Source organism: Budorcas taxicolor, chromosome 8 (assembly GCF_023091745.1).
Source record: "Budorcas taxicolor isolate Tak-1 chromosome 8, Takin1.1, whole genome shotgun sequence".
Lineage (NCBI taxonomy): Eukaryota > Metazoa > Chordata > Mammalia > Artiodactyla > Bovidae > Budorcas > Budorcas taxicolor.
Genome location: NC_068917.1, coordinates 81,782,733 through 81,806,300, shown reverse-complemented (window position 1 = coordinate 81,806,300; position 23,568 = coordinate 81,782,733). Strand labels below are relative to the sequence as shown.

The 23,568-nt window shown below is 36.8% G+C and overlaps 1 protein-coding gene across 2 annotated transcripts in view; it reads right to left on the bottom strand.

The window, feature by feature from the left end:
- The window catches only part of NAA35 (N-alpha-acetyltransferase 35, NatC auxiliary subunit), a 102,123-nt gene that overhangs the window by 62,542 nt on the left and 16,013 nt on the right, over positions 1-23,568 (bottom strand). For both annotated transcript variants that reach the window (XM_052644874.1, XM_052644873.1), the window contains exons 3-8: positions 22,135-22,168; positions 11,384-11,498; positions 10,519-10,593; positions 8,217-8,384; positions 844-910; positions 721-764 (exon numbers count right to left, since the gene is read on the bottom strand). In XM_052644874.1, coding sequence (XP_052500834.1) covers positions 721-764; positions 844-910; positions 8,217-8,384; positions 10,519-10,593; positions 11,384-11,498; positions 22,135-22,168 — 503 coding nt within the window. The remainder of the gene's footprint in view (positions 1-720; positions 765-843; positions 911-8,216; positions 8,385-10,518; positions 10,594-11,383; positions 11,499-22,134; positions 22,169-23,568) is intronic.

The following is a 23,568-nucleotide window of genomic DNA, read 5'->3' as shown; positions in this document are numbered from 1 at the left end:
GAAGATCTGGGTTCTAGACCTGGAACTGACACTTAATAATGGCATGCCCTTAAGAAGACTCAAGACAGGTTACTTGATGTTTCTGAGCTCTATTCTCTTCATTTCAAAGTGTAGTTTATTGCCTAATACACTGAATAACTGTAAATATCAAATAAGACAATAATGCAAAACTGTTTTGACAACCATGCTGTGTTATATAAGTGTAAAAAAAATAACAGAAATATAATTTTTTATTTTTACTCTCTATCAGAACAAAATCATCATGGTCATCTGGCCAAAGGGTGTCTGTCGCTCATAGGTTTTTACCAGATTTGAGAAACTACTATTTTTTGCACTCTTCTACTATGTTCTAGACACTGTCCTAACCATTAAAAATACAAAGGTGAAGAAGATAATCCTTACCTTTGAGGAATTTAAAACTCTAGCATCTTATGCTATTCTTAAAACAGCATACTAAAATTCTAAAACAGTGGTAAAAAATTGAAAAAACTTGAAATGGTTAAATTTTGAGTACTTGAAAGTAATATTAATTCATCAGAAACCGCTCCAGTAGTCTTCAAACTCATTACCAAAAAAAGGTATAGCATACATAAAGGAACTCGGTAGTGTTACCTAGCTATTTGTAATCAGCTTACTAGCTATTTGTAATTAGCTAAAGTTAACCTGACATTTAGAAGAATATAAATATCTTATACTAAAGAAAAGAGAAAGAAAACATACCTTTACTCTTCTTTGCATGTCATCCTCCACATCTTTTAGCATGCCTAGAAATAGAGACAATGATTTTAAAAGCAAACAAATTCAAATGTAAAACTTGTGAATTACCATTATAAATGGTTTTACCTGTAACTCGAAGATCTGTCACACTGTTAGCCATTTTAAATCCATAAGTCATTGACTGAAAATCTTCCTACACAGAAAAGCAATAATTAGGCCCTTGAATAATAGCAAAACCTTTTACTGTTTTTCTCTTACAAAATCACTATTTGCTAAAAGGAAATGGTAATAGAATGTCACCTCAAATATTGCTATCATTCATCCAACTTTCTTTATAGTTATACCATGAAAACACCACATTCTAATGCTATCTCTATCCCCTTAATTTCAACTGTTTATCCTTAGGCTATTTAAACATACTTGCATTTAATACGTTCATCTGCAAAACAATGCTTACGATAATATTACAAATTACTCCCACCTACAAAGAATTCTCACATTTACAGGTGAACAATAAATACATAACAATTACCATTTGATGACAAGCTTACAAAATTTAGACAAGATTCTTCAAAAATTATTATGTGTCTTTTTACACACTGTTAGGGTACAAAGGCTAAGCTTTTCAAATAGAATTACTCAAAGTGCCAGCAGAGCCACATTCCCACTTCAACCCACTGTAAAGAAAAAAATGATCCAAATACAGGTTCCCACTCTCAGAATAATTTAAAACACCGCTGAGATATTAGCAAATTAAGTCATTTGCTGGATCCACTATGAAGAGTTTAAGGTCATCTGGCTGATTTTGGCTAAGAAATTAAAAGCTCTAATAAAGGAGTATTTCTGCCATATTATAATTCTTATAAAATGTATATAAAAGCCTAATATAATGGAATAATAGACATTCACAGCAGTGGCCAGAACTGTAGAGAAATTTCCGGACTCAACAAAAACATCAGTAAGCATGCAATTGATGTCAAACACTAAACCTTACAAAGAGAATGAAGCACAAACAAATATCCTAGTCTCAAAGAACTCAGTAGAATTGTATGCCTCACAGGACTGGGTCTTTTAAGTCTCAGGTTGTATTACAGAGCTATAAATGTAGCCTCTGGATGAAGCTTATACTCTTTTATTTCTACATGGACATCAAATAGGATTCTCAAACTGTACATGTATAAATATGAACTTTCATAGTGTTTACCACATTGCTAAAAGGCACTTCTATCCTTTCCATTATTCCAAGTAGGAGTGAAGAACCACAGGAATCAGAACACAAATAATTTAGAAACAGGTGGTGGCATGCTTCAAGCTTCAAAGATCATAAGGGGTGACAAAGACTAAGTCTAAGGTATGGTCACTAAAAAGATAAATCCTAAGTGATTCCGAAGAGAAAACAGGAGTCAAGAATCAGGATGGTAACACTGGGATTATAAATCAGTGGAACAATGCCTTCAAAATCAGAGGAAAATTATTTTCCAGCCTAGAAGTCTACTATAGCCCCACCATCAACGAGGTTAAAGGGTAGGGAAAACATTTTCAGACATACAAGGTCTCAAAGAAAAATTCCCTCCCTGTCTCCCCAAAGAAACTGGAGGCACTGAACAAGCAAGGTTATAAACTACGAACAATACAGGCATAAGATCCAGGTAACCAGGGATCTAACAAAAAGAGAGGGAAATGGAATTCCCAGAAGAACAACACAGAGAAACCTGGGATGACAGCCACGCAGAGCGCCTAGAAATCAAATGACCCAGCTAGAGAACAAAGAAGAATATTAAAAAAAAAATTGTATATTACTGGATGTATATATAGATGTATATATACATGATGAAATATACAGATTATCTGATAGTTTAATAATAATGGGAAAGGACTTAAGGAGAAATACATAGAAAACTAAGCAAACTCAAAAGAAACAGTAGTTACTGCCTTTAAGAAAAAAAAAATTTGTATGAGTAAAAGAAGCATACACTACTCTGGCTCATCTGTCATTAATATTTATACAGTCACAATAATATCTGTACTGAATGATTTAACCATAAGCTGAATTATTATTTGGAGTGAGGGAGAAGGTAATATACGAATGCTAAGTATACACTAAAAATTTGATGCTATACACTACCTAAAGATGATAAATTCTTAAACCTAAAAACTAGAATATTAGCCTATTAAACAGAAATATGGAAACTGTAGGAAAAAGCTAAAGAATTGATTATTATGAATGGATAAAGAAAGAGGAGAGCACTGTAATTTTTCATTATACACTTTGTGGGCTATAGAGAAGAAAAAACAGTGACCAGATTCAAGACGTTTGCAAGGTAAAACAATCTGGATGTAGGAGGTTAAAAAAAAAAAGTAATCAAAGATTACACTAAAGACGTCCTTTTGCAAGACAGAAAAAAAGCCATTTGATCGGTGAACTGTGGTTCCCATTTTGCACGTGAGCAACATATTAGAAGAAACTTCTTTGGGCAAATGAGAATGTCTCCAGTTCAGGAGTAAAAACTAAGCAGAGACATAACACATAATCATCAGGAACTTCAGAAGCATCCATTTCAAACAAATTATTTGTTGATTTTAACTCATTCATATTTTTTCATTACTAGGCCTCTAAAGGATTTTACTAGGCAATCAACTTTTTTTAAATTTCCAAACTGAGACAAATTCATCTGGACTATCTGAAAAGTTTAGCAAAACAAGAAAAATATCTTTCCAGCCTAGGAACTAACTTTTGTTTCTCCAGTTTTAGTTTTACATAATTGGTTACATTGTGTGCTGCCTTCTTAACATTTTAAAGTATGCATTTTCCCATGATATTAAATACTGTCATCTCTATATATTCATTACACATAATCTTTATATGATACAGTAAACACAGTTTATTTCAACCATAACCCTAATGGTAGTGTTTTGATCAACACCAATTTTCACTATTAAAAACTCTGATTAATGTATTTGGGCATTAAGTGTCCATATGCCTAATAATTTCTTTAAGGCTGAGTTCTAAAGGTGAACTAACTAGTTTAAATGGTATCAATAGGCTTAAAACTTTTGATACATACACTGCTCAATTATTTTCCAAAGCAGCTATGTTAATGCATACTCTCACTAGTAAAAAATACATATATATTCTTAAATACTGTGTAGATGAAAAGTGAACTAAGTATTACTTAGATTTTCTTGGATTACACTGAGCCTGAATTTTTTAAATGTTATGATCATTTGATAATCTTCCTCTATGAATAAGCTATTTATTTTACTGCTATTTATACATTTGGGTTTTACTCTCACCTTTATTTGAATGGGATTTTAATACACCAAAACTTGTTTTTCCTGTATTTTTCCTAAGATGTTTTTCAATCAGCTTTTTCCCTATTAGTCCTTTTCTTTAGGATTTCTTTCATCTCTTAGTTAAGTCCTTCATCCAGAAATTTGAAGTAAAAAAATTATAAAATTTTTTTTGTTTACTTAGAAAGTAATACAGGTGTATAATAAAAATTACAACAATACAAATAAGTATATACTCTGTAGAAGATAACTAACTATCTCTTTCTTAAAAAAGAGCAAAAATGGTAGCAAGCTACACATGCTTTCTATACCAAACATACTTTACATTAATTTGGAGATCTAAATTTGTATAAGTAAGCCTACCCCCTCCTTTGTAAAGGGTGCAAAACACTTACTTGGCAGTATGAGGGTAGTGTCATTTAATGTCGTGTACTGATGGTCATTAGTTTCCAGACTTTAGTTACTACAAACACTACAACTAATGTCCTTGAACATAGATCTTTGGGGATAAGCTTGAATGTATTTATAGGCTAAATTCCTAAAACTGATGAAACAAGACAAGCATTTTCAATCATAGAGAGTACCAAATTACTCTTTCAAAAAGTTGTAGAATTTACACTCCCATCAAAAAAGCATGAATCTTTGTTTATAGTGCAATCCTGTCCAAACTAATAAATGTGGAAAGAGTGCTGGAATTCAAAATCATCATTTTAAAGTCAACACACTAAGATTAGTCCAAGCAAGTACCATGAATGGATACTACATATATATGGAGAGATTTTAAATAAGCAGGATATTTATGTGATCTTAAACAGTTTTCCTACATATTGCTTACTATGTACACAAGGTTAAAAACAGTAACCACAGAAATGTGAACCGGTGCAGGCACTATGGAAAATATTATGGAGGCTTCTCAAAAAAACTAAAAGCAGAGTTCCCATGTGATCCTGCAATCCCACTCCTGGCCATATATCTGGACAAAACTATAATTCAAAACACATAGGCACCCCAATGCTCACTGCAGCACTATTTACAATGGCTAAGACATGGAAACAACATAAATATCCATTGACAGATGAATGGATAAAGAAGATGTAGTGTGTGTGTGTATGTCTGTGTACACACCCACACCCACACCCACAATGGAATACTACTCAGCCATAAAAAAGAATGAAATACCATTTGCAACAACATGCATGGACCTAGAGATTATCTAACCAAGTGAAGTAAACCAGAAAAGACAAATGCCAAATGATGTCACTTATATGTGAAATCTAAGATATGACACAAATGAAATTATATAAGAAAGAGAAACAAACTCACAGACATACAAAACAGTCTCATGGTTGCCAAGGAGGGCAGGGGAGGGATGGACTGGGAGGGTGGGATTAGCAGATGCAAACTATTATACACAGGATAGATAAACAACAAAGTCCTATTGTCTAGCACAGGGAACTATATTCAATATCCTGTAGTAATCCATAAAGGAAAATAATATGAAAAAGAATGTGTATATACATGTGTAACCGTGTAACTGCATCACTATGATGTGTAGCAGAAATTGACACAGCAATGTAAATAAACTATACATCAATAAAATAATTTTTTTTAAAGTAACCATACAGTAATCAGAAAGCACCTTGATGGTGATAAAGTCACATTACCACAGAGGGACAAATGGACACTCTATGTCTCAGATATGAAACCATAAAAAGGACACAGTATTACTCATGTCATATTCCAGCCAGGACTGCATAATATAAATCTAATCATGAGGAAAGAGCAGACAAGCCCCAAATAAGGAACATTCTATTAAATAAGGGAAAGCAGGAGAGAGCTGTGTTTTCCAAAAATACCAAGGTCATTAGAGACAAAGGATGAGCAACTGCTGTAAATTAAAGGACACTAAAGAGATAATGCAACTAGATGTAGGACATGATCCTAGACTGGATCCCACACTGTAGGGAAAAAACACTAAGGACGTTACTAAGTCAACTGACAGAAAAAGAATATGGGTAGGTAGTGGACTGGTATCATAGATTTGCTGGAGTTGACCATTGTGCTGTAGTTGTGTATTAGTGTGTCCTTTTCCTTACAAGGTACATATTGACGTGTCTCAGTGAAGGGAAGTGAAGTGAAATAGGTCAGTCCTGTCCGACTCTTTGCAACCCTGTGGCCTGTAGCCTAGCAGGCTCGTCCCTTCATGGGATTCTCCAGGCAAGAATACTGGAGTGGCTTGCCATTTCCTTCTCCAGGGGATATTCCCGACCCAGGGACTGAACCCAGGTCTCCTGCATTGCAGGCAGACGCTTTAATCTCTCAGCCACCAGGGAAGCCTCAGAGGAGATAAGAATGTACACAGCTCACTCGCCAATGGTTCAGAAAAAGACACATATATACATACATACATGAGAGAAAAAGTAAAAAATGACATGACAGGTTAACAGCAGCTGAATCCGAGTGTTCTTGGTGCTATCACTGTTAACTGCTGTTATCTGGAAAACATTTCCAAGTAAACTAAAATTTTTTAAAGTTAAAATAAAAAAGGAAAACAATAACTATTCATATCCTACACACACATGCGCGCGCGTGCACGTGCACACACACACACACACACACACACACACACACACACACACACACACACACACACCACCGCCCCCCCCCGCCCCAGCATGTCGGTGCCTATTATAGGTAAAAAAATGGTATCTCAGTTTTAATTTGCATTTCTAAAACGAGGTTAAACATCTTACACTTGATGTCCATTTTATTTCTATAAACTGCCTTCTGATTTTTAAGCAACTTTTTTATATCTAAAACATTTTTATCTCTCTACAATTTACTTTGATGTTATAAACTGAATGTTTGTGTCCCTCTCCCACTCCCAAATTCATATGTGAAGTTCTAATGCCCAATGTGATAGCAACTGAGGTGGAGCCTTTGGGAGAGTTCTTTAACGACGAGTTGCAAGGCTTAAAAAAATAAAAGAGAGGGAACCTACAGACTGAAACTTAAGACATATTGACCAACTGCAATAGACTGTGTCTCCTCAAAATTTATATGTTGAAACCTAACCTCCAATGTGATAGTGCTGGGTGATGGACCCTTCAGAAGGTCCATGAAGGTGGGACCCTCATAAATGAGATTAGTGTCCTTATAAAAGAGACTCCGGAGAACTTCCCATCCCTCCTTCTGCCAACTATGAGGCCATGGTTAAAAGAGGAACCAGGAAGCAGGCCCTCACCAGGCACCAAATCTGCTGATGCCTTGATCCTAGATTTCTCAGCCTCCAGAACAATAAGAAATAAACAACTGTTCATAAGCCGTCCCAGGCTACGGTATTCTGTTATGGCAACACAAATGGACTAAGGCAAATGTAAAATGCTGATAAAGTAAGTTTCAAGGGTGCCAACCAATTATTCCAGAACTATTTGGTAAATAAACCCTTTCTCTGTCCCACTGATTTTTAATGTCCTTTTAGGAATACTTAAAATAATTTGTGCGTCTCTTCTCATTTTTTAACTCAAACTAATCTTTTTAAAAATTCCATCCAAATGGGTAAGATTTCCTACCCATATCAATTCAAATATATAGCTAAATAACCAATGAGTGTTTAAGAAATACCCAGTATTTCATAAACAACTCATAAGCCATACATTTAAATGTAGAACTCATTATACTTAGCTATTATTCTCACATATATAATGTAAATTTAGAAAAGCTTTACACTGAACCATTGCTGGAGCCTAAGATATTTATTCTGGATCAGTAACAGTGTGAAAAAGAAACAACGGTTTCAACAAATGAAAGAAACAGAAATAACTTAAGTTTCAAATGCTATCACATCTCCCCTTAAAATACAGTGTCTATAATCATTTTTTTTAATGATAAATGGAAAAATCTTTCTACCACTAAAATGTAAAATACTTCCTCAGTTTGAGGTACTAAGTGGAAGAAAAAGTTTATACTCTAAACTATTCTTCATAACTTCTGTTTTCCTTTTCCTTCCTCCAAAGACTGAAATTAACTTTTATGTTATAATTTATAAGAGACCTAAGGGACAAGCTTATCTCTTCTATTTTCTTTGTGAATCCCCAGAATAAGTACCTCTGTACATAATGAATATTCAATGAATGGTACTGACAGAATACATATTAAGATGAAGGTGGCCAATGAGTTTCAGGAATTCTTAAATAACAAAATCTTACCTCTTCAAAAACAGCAGCTTTATTTACTTTTTCCCTTGCAATGTCACAGATTTTCAAGATACCCAGAGCAAAAGCTTTCATGGCAGGATCTTCTATAAAATCTGGATTATGAATGTAAAGGCACGTAAATACTGTCTGTGCCAAGGAATGGCCTTCTAACCACGTTATCTATAAAGAAATAAAAGAATGCACAAGTCTGAAAAGTCTGATTCAACAGTCAAAGGCCAGACACAGGCCCAAATAAATATGATTAATCACAAGATTTAAAAGAAGATTAAAAGGAAGATCAGAAAAGAGAAGAGTCTGAATCCACTTTCACTGACCAAAGTCTTTCAAGAATTAAAAATATGATTACCCAAAAGTTACAGATATGAGAAGCACTTTTATTATATTATTTAGTTTGCAAAATATTTAGAGATGAAATTAGAGCGCCTCCTTACTTCATATCCAAACACTATTAATTCTATTACAATGTAGTAAATAAAAACCCATGAAATTAAGGAATTCACAATTTTAGAGCCAACCAGGTTCTTAGCCACTCATTCAACTCTTCTTTTTCATCCCAACTACTACTAATCCAGTCAAGAGATTCATATCACACCTAGATTACCACAAGAAACTAGCCAACTGTTTTCCTGCCTCCCATCTCTACTTCAATACTTCCAATAAGAAGGATCATTCTGAAGCACAAAAATAATCATTTAACACTATTCTACTGAGTACCATGGGCCAAGTACCCTGAGCTAGAAGCCAGAAGAACTGCAACCAAAACTGAGTAATCTATGATATTTGAGTACTATGCTAGGTATTCTGCATGTATCTTATCTCATTTTTCCCTAACACTTTGAGAAAGGTGGTGTTTTTCTCATGTTACATATAAAGAAATAGCATAAATAATTTGCCCATGTTTATTCTGTTGTAATTTATACTTAGTCTAAGAATTCTGCAATAGAGCAAGAAAACTACTACATTACAAAATGAGATAACTGCTCTAATTAAGATGCATATTTTGTATTACTAGTGTGCAGAAGACTCTCCAGACTAAAAACTGTCTGCCTATTAAAGTCCAAACTTAGATACAACTCCAATACTCTCATAGAATTGTTCCTCAACTTTGACACAAATTCTCCATCTTGCCCCCTTTTAGCCCATTCTACTACAATTACAAATGGTCCAAGAATAATAAAAATATTTCTGAGGGAAAGAGCTTTGGAGGAAGAAGGATCAGGATTCTCACTATGCCCCTTTCTAGCAACGTAACCCTAGGCAAATAGTAGGCAAACAGATAAGAATGATACCAGAGCGCTCACAGAGCTTATGTAAAAGACCAAAGTAAAAAATATACACATAAAACACATAACAGAAATATTTCATACACACTGGTAATCAATGAATATTTTACCAGACACACAAATGAAGAAATTTAACATTATGTCTAAAGACAATGATTTAATATCAACTTTAAAAAAGAAAGCGACACTCAGAAAGTGGGGGTGGGGTGGGGGAGAAGAGCAGTACAAATGAGAGTTTTCCCATAATTAAACCACACTGTCTAGGGAAGACAATCTAGCCAATATACATATATAAATAAATAAAATTTCCTCATAGTATAAAATGGCCAGTTTATTTCAATTTTCCCTAAATTAGGAAAAAAATTTCTTCAAAGCCAATCCAAAACGCTCTGTGGTTAAATTTAATGCTTACTTACAGAATCTTTCAATTACAGATTTGTTTTTCTGGGTACCTTGAGAATAGAAAAGGTACTTTGGATAATGGCTGTATATTATTATCTTTCTTGGAAAGAAAATATCCTTCCAGAAAATGAGAATCTAAAATCACCCAGATGAAAAGATAAAACAGCTGCTTCCTAGAGCATAACTTCGGAAAAGGCAATGGCACTCCACTCCAGTACTCTTGCCTGGGAAATCCCATGGACAGAGGAGCCTAGTAGGCTACAGTCCATAGGGTTGCTAAGAGTCGGACACGGCTGAGCAACTTCACTTTCACTTTTCACTTTCACGCACTGGAGAAGGAAATGGCAACCCACTCCAGTGTTCTTGCCTGGAGAATCCCAGGGACGGAGGAGCCTAGTGGGCTGTCATCTATAGGGTTGCACAGAGTCCGACATGACTGATGTGACTTAGCAGCAGCGGCAGCAGAGCATAACTTAACCTAATAATACATCTTACTAGGCCAAAAATTATATATATTTCATATTCAGTGATGGTGTATATACTGTCAAACTGAAATTCAAGTAAGCCACAGTTCTAAATTTAACAAATAGTGCTATCTTAACTCTTACCAAACAGCAAAAGCATGTATCCATTATCCCTATCAATTCAGGTAAGGTGAGGTCTTTAATTTTTATGGTGCCATCCTAAAAGAAAGGGGAAATATGACATATAAGCTTTTTAAAAATGTATGGTTACTATGTACAGTAAATATTTTAAAGTATAAATTCTAAAAAAACTCTATCTCGATCATCTGATAAAACTAAGGGGCCAAATTAACTCTGTATTCTTAAAAATAATGTATCTTAATAGGTCTTCAATATTAGAAATGAAAGTCTAATTTGAAATAGAATAAAGGCCTTTATTAAAAAATGAGTCAAACTAGCAAATATTTTAAAAGCACAGTTAAAATTCATTTCAAACATTAATAAATATGAAGCATTTTAATGAATTGAAACTATTTACAAAGAAAAAAATTTTTTTTAATTTTCCTTAAACTGATATATGTCACAAATTTTTTAACAGTTTCCACTTATTTAACACATCTTTCTTCAAAAAATATGCAAAATTAAGCTCTGAGGCAACTATGAATGAACTTCTAAATCAATTCTCATTGAGTAAATTTCTAGTTCACTTCCACAAGCATTTTACTTAATATATTTATACTTAAAATTTAATCTTTAATCAATTACCTTGGTATTTATACTCAAAACACTTTCAAATATTAATTTTAAAAAATGCATGCATACACAAATTTAGAATAAGCTTTTAATGAGACCTTTGTTAAAACTTCCACAGACAGCTAACTAACTTGTTTACATACTCGAGATGCATTTAAGAAAATCTGATATACTAGGTTTGATTTCCATTATTAATCAAAATGTTTTAACATATGAATAACAAATAATAAAACACAAAAGGCACAATGGTAACGACCTTGATAGCTTGTTCAAAATTGAGAACTTTTCGATTAACTTGGTTTCCAATCATGCCAGCATCCATCTTGGGATCCATCATCTCAATGGCAGACATGGCTTCAAAAAGACCAAATCTGCAATAAAAAAAAATTGACTCTACAAATTATATTTGAACCAATAAGCTTATCCAGATTCCCACAATGGTACAAAAATCATTTCAGTACTGAATACTTCAAACAACTACCCTATTTTAGGTAGTCTCTACAATTTGCTATCACTTCCATTTCAATTAAATAATCCTTTAACATAAAATTCCTTCCATGTACTTGTCATTCAAATCCTTTTACATGCACTATAGGAAAAGAATTAAAAGAAAAGCTGTTTTTCGTTCTTTCTTCAAAAAATCTGCACATTAGAAAATTTTGGGGAAAAAAGAGATCAACTGATCAGCAATGGATTTCATTTTGCCTTCTTTACTTAACACTTAGAAAGGTATGTTTGGAATAATCATTATCAACTGTAACTTGGAGGTATTTTTCATTTTTTTTACATCTTGAAAGTCTAAAAATCTGGCACATCACCGTTTATAATGCCCAAAGTTTTGGCAATTACATAAGGAAAAAAACAAAGAAATCCCGATGGTCTGGTATTAGTGGCTTATTAGCTGTGATACAGTATGGCCTGAATAGTCAGTATATCTTTAATTGAGATATGAAAAATGAAGAACCTAGAAGAAAAGTATGACTGGCCATCAAGCTAATGACTTTCTAATTTGCTTAGTCTGAGCCAATAGATTACTAAGAAAATAAAAGAGATCTATCTTGTTACACTACATCATTTCTCTCAGAAAAGTAGCAGCAGTAAGATATTAAGAAAAATAAACAAATGGGATCCAATCAAACTTACAAGCTTTTCCACAGCAAAGGAAACCATAAACAAAATGAAACAAAACATCAACAAAACAAAAAGACAACCTACCTAATGGGAAATAATATTTGCAAATGATGCAAACAAGGGCTTAATTTCCAAAATACAAATAGCTTATACATCTCAACAACAATAAAAACTATCCAACTGAAAAATGGGCAGAAGACCTACTTAAACATTTCTACAAAGAAGAAATACAAATGGCCAATAGGCAAATGAAAAAGATGTTCAACACTGCTAATTAGTGAATTTCAAATGAAAACTACAAGATACCACCTCACACCAGTCAGAATGGCCATCATTAAAAACTCTACAAACAAATGCTATAGAGGCTATAAAACAAAGGGAACCTTCCTGCACTGTTGGCGGGAATGTAAATTGGTACGTAAGTATGGTAAACAAGTATGTAAGAAAGTTGGTATCAGTTCAGTTCAGTCGCTCAGCGTGTCTGACTCTTTGCGACCCCATGAATCACAGCGTACCAGGCCTCCCTGTCCATCACCAACTAAGTATGTAAATACGCAAAACAGTATGGAGGTTCCTGAGAAAAATAAAAACAGAATTACCCTATAACCCAGCAACCCCATTCCTGGGATATATCCAGACAAAACTTTAATTCAAAGATACAGGCAGCCCTTTATTCACAGCTGCACTAGTAACAATAGCCAAGATATGGAAACAGCCTACATATTTACTGACAGATAAATGAATAAAGAACATGTGGTACATATACTAGCTTGGTGGAAAAGTAATTGTGGTTTTGCATTGTTGAACTTTGCTGCTTAAAGTTCAACAGCATATTAAAATGCAGACACATTACTTTGCCAACAAAGGTCCGTCTAGTCAAGGCTATGGTTTTTCCAGTGGTCATGTATGGATGTGAGAGTTGGACTGTGAAGAAAGCTGAGCGCTGAAGAATTGATGCTTTTGAACTGTGGTGTTAGAACAGACTCTTGAGAGTCCCTTGGACAGCAAGGAGATCCAACCAGTCCATCCTAAAGGAAAACAGTCCTGAATAGTCATTGGAAGGACTGATGCTGAAGCTGCAACTCCAATACTTTGGCCACCTAATGGGAAAAACTGACTCACTAGAAAAGACCCTGATGCTGGGAAGACTGAAGGCGGGAGGAGAAGGGGACAATAGAGAATGACAAGGTTGGATGGCATCACCAACTCAATGGACATGAGTCTAAGTAAACTCCGGGAACTGGTGATGGACAGGGAAGCCTGGCGTACTGCAGTCCATGGAGTCACAAAGAGTCAGACACGACTGAGCAACTGAACTGAACTAATGCTACTAAAATTTGCTGATACTAGAAAATATTCTTAAATAAATGTGGTTGTGTTATACATCATTTTAATGCACACTTCTCACTTTGCATTTTTTTGCTAATGACTTATTACTCGATGTTTATATGTATTTTAGACTAGGGAAATGATGTTAAGACAAAAAGAAAATTTGAGCCATTTTCTTATTTGAGTTCAAAACAGATGGTAAAGCAGAGGAGACAACTTGCAACATCGACAACGCAGTTGGCCCATTAACTAATAATAGATGTACAGTGCAGTGGTGGTTCAAGAAGTTTTGCAAAGGAGATGAGAGCCTTGAAGTTGAGAAGCACAGTGGTCGGCCACTGGAAGTTGACAGCCAGCAACTGAGAGCATCATCGAAGCTGATCCTCTTACAACTACAGGAGAAGTTCCCAAAGAGCTCAGCGTCAACCATGCTATGGTGGTTTGGCATTTGAAGCAAACTGGGAAGGTGAAAAAGCTCAATAAAGTGGGTGCCTCAGGAGCTGACCAAAAATAAAAAAAATCAGCATTCTTAAGTGTTATCTCCTTTTATTCTGTGCAACAACAATGATCGGATTGTCATGTGCTTCAAAAAGTCGACTGTATACGACTTTCAACAATGACCAGCTCAGTGGCTGGACTGAGAAGCAGCTCCAAAGTACTTTCCAAAGCCAAATCTGTACCAAAAAAAGGTCACGGTCACCGTTTGGCAGTCTGCTGCCAGTCTGATCCACGAGCGCTTCCTGAATCCCAGTGAAACCATTGCATCTGTGAAGTATGCTCAACCAACTGATGAGATGCACCGAAAACTGCAACACCTGCAGCCAGCACTGGTCAACAGAATGGGGCCACTTTTTCTCCACAATGCCTGACCACACATCACACAACCAATGCTTCAAAAGTTGAAGGAACCGGGCTACAAAGTTTTGCCTCACCCACCATATTCATTTGACCTCTTGCCAAATGACTACCACTTCTTCAAGCATCTCTACAACTTTTTGCAGGGAAAATGCTTCTGCAACCAGCAGGAGGCTTTCCAAAAGTTTGCCAAATCCCAAAGCATGGAATTTTATGCTACAGAAATAAACTTATTTCTCATTGGCAAAAATGTTTTGATTTTAATGGTTTCGATTTTCATGAATAAAGATATATGTTTGAGCCGAGTTATAATGCTTTAAAATTCACGGTCTGAAACTGCAATTACTTTTTCACCAACCTAATACAATGGATTACTGCTAAGTCACGTCAGTCATGTTCGACTCTGTGTGACCCCATAGACGGCAGCCCATCAGGCTCCTCCGTCCTTGGGATTCTCCAGGCAAGAATACTGGAGTGGGTTGCCATTTCCTTCTCCAATGCATGAAAGTGGAAAGTGAAAGGGAAGTCGCTCAGTTGTGTCTGACTCCTAGCGACCCAATGGACTGCAGCCTACCAGGCTCCTCCATCCGTGGGATTTTCCAGGCAAGAGTACTGGAGTGGGGTGCCATTGCCTTCTCCGATCAGATACTATAAACCTGTATTAAAGGCATTCTAGCATACACAGATCAAGAGAAAACAATCTAAATCCATGCAGATTTATGTAATCCATGTAATTCCATGTAAGAATTACAGAAGATAAACATGGAATTTCAATTAGTGGAAAATCAGTGCATCAGTCAATCAATACTATTAAGATAAGTGGCTAACTACCATGAAAAAGTGAAATCTTTGATTTACACAATTAAAAACAAACCCCAGGCAGATTTAAGTTCTAAACCGAAGACAAACAAATGAACAAAAATTTTTCAATAATTTACAAAGCTATGAAGAAAAAAGTTGGGTTACTCCAGCTGTGTAAAATATTAAAAACTTACATGCAACAATAATCTTGTCAGTTAAAATACAGACAATTATCTGGGAGAAATACTTTCAATATAGGCTATTTTGAAAAAGTTAGTATCCAGAAAATATAACTAATTCATACAAATGTTTGTTGCTGTTTTAGTTACTAAGTCATGTTCGATTCTTCTGCAAACCCATCAACTACAGCCTGCCAGGCTCTTCTGTCTATGCGACTTCCCAGGCAAGAATGCAGAAGTGGGTTGCCATTTCTTTCTCCAGTGGGTCTTGCTGGCCCAGGGATCGAACTTGTATCTTCTACACTGGCTGGTGGATTCTTTACCACTGAGCCACGTGGGAAGCCCAACTCATAAAAATATGAAAAGGCAAATAATCGCAAGAAAAGTAGGCAAAGGAGATGAATGAACAATTAAAAGAGAAAATATAAACTATTAATATGAATAAAAATTAAAATGTAATCAAGTAATGCAAAACAAAACGATGGCTTTTGGGGGGTAGGAGTAAGGACAATTTTAAAAAGTAAGCATACTCTCATATACTGTTGGTGTGTAAACTGATAAAGCCTTTTGTGAGGGAAATTTGGCTGACTCCATTAAAATCCATTCATTTGATTTCTAGGGTTCTTTCTTCAAAATTATCTGTGCATGTATATGTATAAAGCGGTTGTATAAATTAAATTTACACTTAATTTCTCAATTTTCCCATGCTACCAATAAATGCTGCAATTTGAAAGTCTATCAATAGGGATACCATAGAACAAATTATGATAGTCATTTTATAAAATAAAAAGCAATTTAAAAATGAACAAGGTGGAACTATTACATACTAAAATGGAGAGAATACAGGATATAGTGAATGGGAAAGAAATCTGCAGTACAATACAGTCAACCCCTTCTATCCACAGTGGACTGGCTCCAAACACCCTAGGAGATGCTCGAGCAATTTACACAAAACTGCATAGTTGAATACTGCTTAACTGCATAGTTGAATACTGCTCCGTATATCCCCATCTACAACTAACTAGTTTTCTAACAATGACTATCTCCAGACAAGGAACAAAGACTGTGCAGGGGAAACGGTATCATGGGAACTTTTACTTCATCCCTAATGTTTAAATCTGTTAAAATACAAAGTATCCATTTATTACTATATGAAAACAACTAAAGAAAAGTTGTTATGGGCTCAATTAAAACCCTAGATCAATAAGATATTTGTCTAATTAGTAACACTGCCATAGAAACTATAACAGCAACAAGTTGACTATTCCATTCATTCAACAAATGCTCAGTGCCTACTACTACCTGCAAGGTACTGTTCTAGGCACTTGAGATACATGAGGGAGGAAAACAAATCTGACCACTTCCTGGAGCTCACATTCTAGCAGAAGGAAACAGACAACAAGGAAGTAAATTACACAGGTAGATTACATAGAAGGCTAGAAGACTGTACATGCTAGGGGGTGGAAGTGACAGTTAAAAGACGATATGGATTAAAAGGATACAATTTTAAGAGATGGTCATGGCAGGCTGCTGGTAAATCATGATCCCTGGGCTCAATGACTAAAACCCTGGGGAAACGAAAAGGATTATGTTCCTTTTGTGATCCTTCAGTCACATTCCTTCCTGCACTAGCTGATGGTCTGATTTCATTACATCCTTTCTATAACGGCCAGTTCAGTTCAGTTGCTCAGTCATGTCCAACTCTTGCGATCCCATGAATCGCAGCACGCTACGCCTCCCTGTTGATCACCATCTCCGGGAGTTCACTCAGACTCACGGCCATCAAGTCCATGATGCCATCCAGCCATCTCATCCTCTGTCATCCCCTTCTCCTCCTGCCCCCAATCCCTCCCAGCATCAGAGTCTTTTCCAATGAGTCAACTCTTCGCATGGGGTGGCCGAAGTACTGGAGTTTCAGCTTTAGCATCATTCCTTCCAAAGAACACCCAGGACTGATCTCCTTCAGAATGGACTGGTTGGATCTCTTTGCAGTCCAAGGGACTCTCAAGAGTCTTCTCCAACACCACAGTTCAAAAGCATCAATTCTTCGGCATTCAGCCTTCTTCACAGTCCAACTCTCACATCCATACATGACCACTGGAAAAACCATAGCCTTGACTAGATGGACCTTAGTTGGCAAAGTAATGTCTCTGCTTTTGAATATACTATCTAGGTTGGTCATAACTTTTCTTCCAAGGAGTAAGCATCTTTTAATTTCATGGCTGCAGTCACCATCTATAGTGATTTTGGAGCCCCCCAAAATAAAGTCTGACACTGTTTCCACTGTTTCCCCATCTATTTCCCATGAAGCGATGGGACAGGATGCTATGATCTTCATTTTCTGAATGTTGAGCTTTAAGCCAACTTTTTCACTCTCCTCTTTTACTTTCATCAAGAAGCTTTTTAGTTCCTCTTCACTTTCTGCCATAAGGGTGGTGTCATCTGCATACCTGATGTTATTGAGATTTCCCTGGCAATCTTGATTCCAGCTTGTGCTTCTTCCAGCCCAGTGTTTCTCATGATGTACTCTGCATATAAGTTAAATAAGCACGGTGACAATATACAGCCTTGACATACTCCTTTTCCTATTTGGAACCAGTCTGCTGTTCCATGTCCAGTTCTAACTGTCGCTTCCTGACCTGCATACAGATTTCTCAAGAGGCAGGTTAGGTGGTCTGGCATTCCCATCTGTTTCAGAATTTTCCACAGTTTCTTGTGATCCACACAGTCAAAGGCTTTGGCATAGTCAATAAAGCAGAAATTGATGTTTTTTTGGAACTCTCTTGCTTTTTCCATGATCCAGCGGATGCGGGCAATTTGATCTCTGGTTCTTCTGCCTTTTCTAAAACCAGCTTGAACATCAGGAAGTTCACGGTTCACGTATTGCTAAAGCCTAGCTTGAAGAATTTTGAGCATCACTTTACTAGCATGTGAGATGAGTGGAATTGTGTGGTAGTTTGAGCATTCTTTGGTATTGCCTTTCTTTGGAGTTGGAATGAAAACTGACCTTTTCCAGTCCTGTGGCCACTGCTGAGTTTTCCAAATTTGCTGGCATATTGAATGCAGCACTTTCACAGCATCATCTTTCAGGATTTGAAACAGCTCAACTGGAATTCCATCACCTCCACTAGCTTTGTTTGTAGTGATGCTTTCTAAGGCCCACTTGACTTCACTTTGCAAGATGTCTGGCTCTAGATGAGTGATCACATCATCATGATTATCTGGGTCATGAAGATCTTTTTTGTACCATTATTCCGTGTATTCTTGCCACCTCTTCTTAATATCTTCTGCTTCTCTTAGGTCCATACCATTTCTGTCCTTTATCGAGCCCATCTTTGCATGAAATGTTCCCTTGGTATTTCTAATTTTCCTGAAGAAAATTAATTTTCCCATTCTGTTCTTTTCCTCTATTTCTTTGCATTGATTGCCAAAGAAGGCTTTCTTATCTCTTCTTGCTATTCTTTGAAACTCTGCATTCAGATGCTTATATTTTTCCTTTTCTCCTTTGCTTTTCGCCTTTTTTTTTTTTTCGCCTCTCTTTTCACAGCTAATTGTAAGGCCTCCCCAGAGAGCCATTTTGCTTTTTTGCATTTCTTTTCCATGGGGAAGGTCTTGATCCCTGTCTCCTGTACAATGTCACAAACGTCATTCCATTGTTTATCAGGCACTCTATCTATCAGATCTAGGCCCTTAAATTTATTTCTCACTTCCACTGTATAATCATAACGGATTTGATTTCAGTCATACCTGAATGGTCTAGCAGTTTTCCCTACTTTCTTCAATTTAAGTCTGAACTTGGTAATAAGGAGTTCATGATCTGAGCCACAGTCAGCTCCTGGTCTTGTTTTTGTTGACTGTATAGAGCTTCTCCATCTTTGGCTGCAAAGAATATAATCAATCTGATTTCGGTGTTGACCATCTGGTGATGTCCACGTGTAGAGTCTTCTCTTGTGTTGTTGGAAGAGGGTGATTGCTATGACCAGTGCATTTTCTTGGCAAAACTCTATTACTCTTTGCCCTGCTTCATTCCACATTCCAAGGCCAAATTTGCCTGTTAGTCCAGGTGTTTCTTGACTTCCTACTTTTGCATTCCAGTCCCCTATAATGAAAAGGACATCTTTTTTTGGGTGATAGTTCTAAAAGGTCTTGTAGGTCTTCATAAAACCATTCAACTTCAGCTTCTTCTGTGTTACTAGTTGGGGCATAGACTTGGATTACCGTGATATTGAATGGTTTCCCTTGGAGATGAACAGAGATCATTCTGTCGTTTTTGAGATTGCGTCCAAGTACTGCATTTCAGACTCTTTTGTTGATCATGATGGCTACTCCATTTCTTCTGGGGGATTCCTTCCCGCAGTAGTAGATATAATGGTCATCTGGTTAAATTCACCCATTCCAGTCCATTTTAGTTCGCTGATTCCTAGACTGTCGACGTTCACCCTTATGGACCTGACATTCCAGGTTCCTATGCAATATTGCTCTTTACAGCATCGGATCTTCCTTCTATCACCAGTCATATCCACAACTTTCTGGAGTTATTTCTCCACTGATCTCCAGTATCATATTGGGCACCTGCTGACCTGGGGAGTTCCTCTTTCAGTATCCTATCATTTTGCCTTTTCATACTGTTCATGGGGTTCTCAAGGCAAGAATACTGAAGTGGCTTGCCATTCCCTTCTCCAATAGACCACACTCTGTCAGACCTCTCCACCATGACCCGCCCGTCTTGGGTTGCCCCGCAGGCATGGCTTGGTTTCATTGAGTTAGGCAAGGTTGTGGTCCTAGTGTGATTAGATTGACTAGTTTTCTGTGAGTATGGTTTCAGTGTGTCTGCCCTCTGATGCACTCTTGCAACACCTACCATCTTACTTAGGTTTCTCTTACCTTGGGCGTGGGGTATCTCTTCATGGCTGCTCCAGCAAAGCACAGTGACATAACTGCCAGTGACATCAAATTATGATGTTCTCAAAGTGTGGTCCCTAGATCAGCACATCAATCTCACCTGGGAACTTGTCAGAAACGCAACTTCTGTGATCCCACACCAGACCTACTAAATAAGGAACTCTGGGGGTGGGTCACAGCAACCTATGTTTTAAAAACTCTTTCAGATGACACTGATATCACTAAAGTCTTAGAAGAACTAAATTTCAAATTCTACTTCTCCTAAAAAATGTCCAATTTGGTCCACTTACTAGTTTAAAATTTCATACCTCCAACCTTGAAAATTGAGTCTGGCCATAGCAGTATGAAACAGTGGCTATGGGAGTATACATATAATTAAGCATTTCCTTTCATTTACCTAGGGATTCTCAATCAACTTTCATCTAGGCATGTACTCATCTGTTTCTGGTCATCAACCAGCCTGTCACATGTAACATGCAACCAATCAGTTCAATTCAGTCACTTTGTGTCTGACTCTTTGCAACCCCAGGGACTGCAGCATGCCAGGTCTCCCGGTCCATCACCAACTCCCAGAGTTTACTCAAACTCATGTCCACTGAGTCAGTGATACCATCCAACCATCTCGTCCTCTAACATCCCCTTCTCCTACCATCTTCAATCTTTCCCAGCATCAGGGTCTTTTCAAATGAATCAGTTCTTCGCATCAGGTGGCCAAGTATTGGAGTTTCAGCTTCAGCATCAGTCCTTCCAATGACTATTCAGGACTGATTTCCTTTAGGATGGACTTGTTGGATCTCCTTGCTATCCAAAGGACTCTCTAGAGTCTGCTCCAACACCACAGTTCAAAAGCATCCATTCTTCAGCGCTCAGCTTTCTTCACAGTCCAACTCTTACATCCATACATGACCACTGGAAAAACCATAGCCTTAACTAGATGGACCTTTGTTGGCAAAGTAATGTCTCTGCTTTTCAATATGCTATCTAAGTTGGTCATAACTTTACTTCCAAGGAGTAAGTGTCTTTTAATTTCATGGCTGCAGTCACCATCTGCAGTGATTTTAGAGCCCCAAAAATAAAGTCTGACACTGTTTCCACTGTTTTCCCATCTATTTCCCAAGAAGTGATGGGACCAGATGCCACGATCTTCGTTTTCTGAATGTTGAGCTTTAAGCCAACTTTTTCACTCTCTTTCACTTTCATCAAGAGGCTCTTTAGTTCTTTTTTGCTTTCTGCCAGAAGAGTGGTGTCATCTGCGTATCTAAGGTTATTGATATTTCTCCCGGCAGTCTTGATTTCAGCTTGTGCTTCATCCAGTCCAGCATTTCCCATGATGTACATGGTATATAAATTAAATAAGCAGGGTGACAATATACAGCCTTGACGTACTCTTTTCCAATTTGGAAGCAGTCTGTTGCTCCATGTCCAGTTCTAACTGTTGCTTCTTGATCTGCATTCAGATTTCTCAGAAGGCAGGTACGTATTCTGGTATTCCCATCTCTTTAAGAATTTTCCACAATTTGTTGTGAATGCAACCAATAGCTTTTCTCAATAAATTTCACATCCTGTACATCTACTCTCAAGGAAAGGACGAGAAGTCACAGTTTCAGTAGGTACAACCACTTCCCATCACAACTAAAAAAAAAAAAAAGTCAGCTGTCTCAAAAGAGCTCACCAAGGTTAAAAAATACATAATCAGTGTTATACTTACAGCTTTGAAAGGTAAATTTACTCAGACTTCAAGGAATACTACTGCACACAAGCCAAAGTAGAAATATTACACTACGCTACTTCAAAGGATACAAATACTTACAGCTTATCATGAAGCAGTTCTCCCAACTTTAATTCTAAAAGAAACAAAAAGAAAAATCTTTTGAATAATACCATATTTATATTTAACTGTTAATTCTGAGAAAAAAATGAAATGAAATATTAGCATCTGGAAAATGTGCTTAAGAGTCCTTTATACTTCATTTTCTAAGAAATGGTCATATTATTCTACTCAATTACTAATATAACGTCTTCTATGCAGTGAATATTTAAATAGTAACTATAAATTGAACTTCTGAGAACTTAGTAAGTGATCCACCCATCACAGGCCACAATAATACAATGAGAATTATCAGGCTCATTAAAAAAAATTGCTAACATATTTATCCTTACATAAACTTTTCCACAGAACTTTAGGCTATTTTTCAAGTTGTTTTTAAACCACTTGGCATCATAATCTAATCTCTCTTTGTCCCAGGAACAATGTCAAGACTATTTTTTTTTTGGGCTGCTCTGCATGGCTTACTGGGTGATCTCAGTCCTACAACCACAGATCAAACCCGCACCCTTCGCAGTGTAACTGCAGAGTCTTAACCACTGGACTACCAGGGAAGTTCAAAAACCATTTTTTAAAATTACACTTGATTTAAATAAGGTAGAAAGCACTCGAGTAAACAGCTGATCAAGAATGTTTATCCCCTGTAAACCAGCTATTCTCAACCTTGGCTGCATATCAGTATAAATTAGAGAGCTTTTGAAAATCCTAATGTTCAATCAGCATCCCAAACTAATTAAATTCTAAGAGTGGGACCTACACAGTGGTTTTAAAGGACTCCAGATGATTTCAGTGTGCAAGGAAGATGAGAACTACCACAGTATCATTTCTAAGTAGCTTAAATGTTGACAGTCAAATCCTGTGGAAAACATAAAGAAGCAGTTTTCAGAATTTTACTAAGCCCCCTGGCTTATTATAAGTTCAGTAACATTTGGTTTTTAAAAGTTTCATGTACCTTCCCCAATGGCTCACTTGGGTAAAGAATCTGTCTGCAATGCAGGAGACACAGGAGACGCAGGTTTAATCCCTGGGTTGGAAAAATCCCCTGGAGAAGGAAATGGCAACCCACTCCAGTATTCTTGCCTGGAAAACCCCATGGCCAGAGGAACCTGGTGGGCTATAGTCCGTGGGGGATCACAGAGTTGACCACAACTGAGCAACTAACACTTTCATGTACCAAAACAAATAAATCAATGAGAAACATTAATCAAAATATTACAATAAAGCAGAACATACAACAGTTCTCAAAGATGGTCTGAGAACCCAGGAGTCTGTGACATTAAAGTTGTTGTTTTTGTTTAGTCTTGAAGTCATGTCTGATGCTTTTGTGACCCCCTGGACTGCAAGCCACCAGGCTCCTCTGCCCATGGAATTTTTCAGGCAAGGAAACTGGTGTGGGTTGTCATTTCCCTCTCTGGGGAT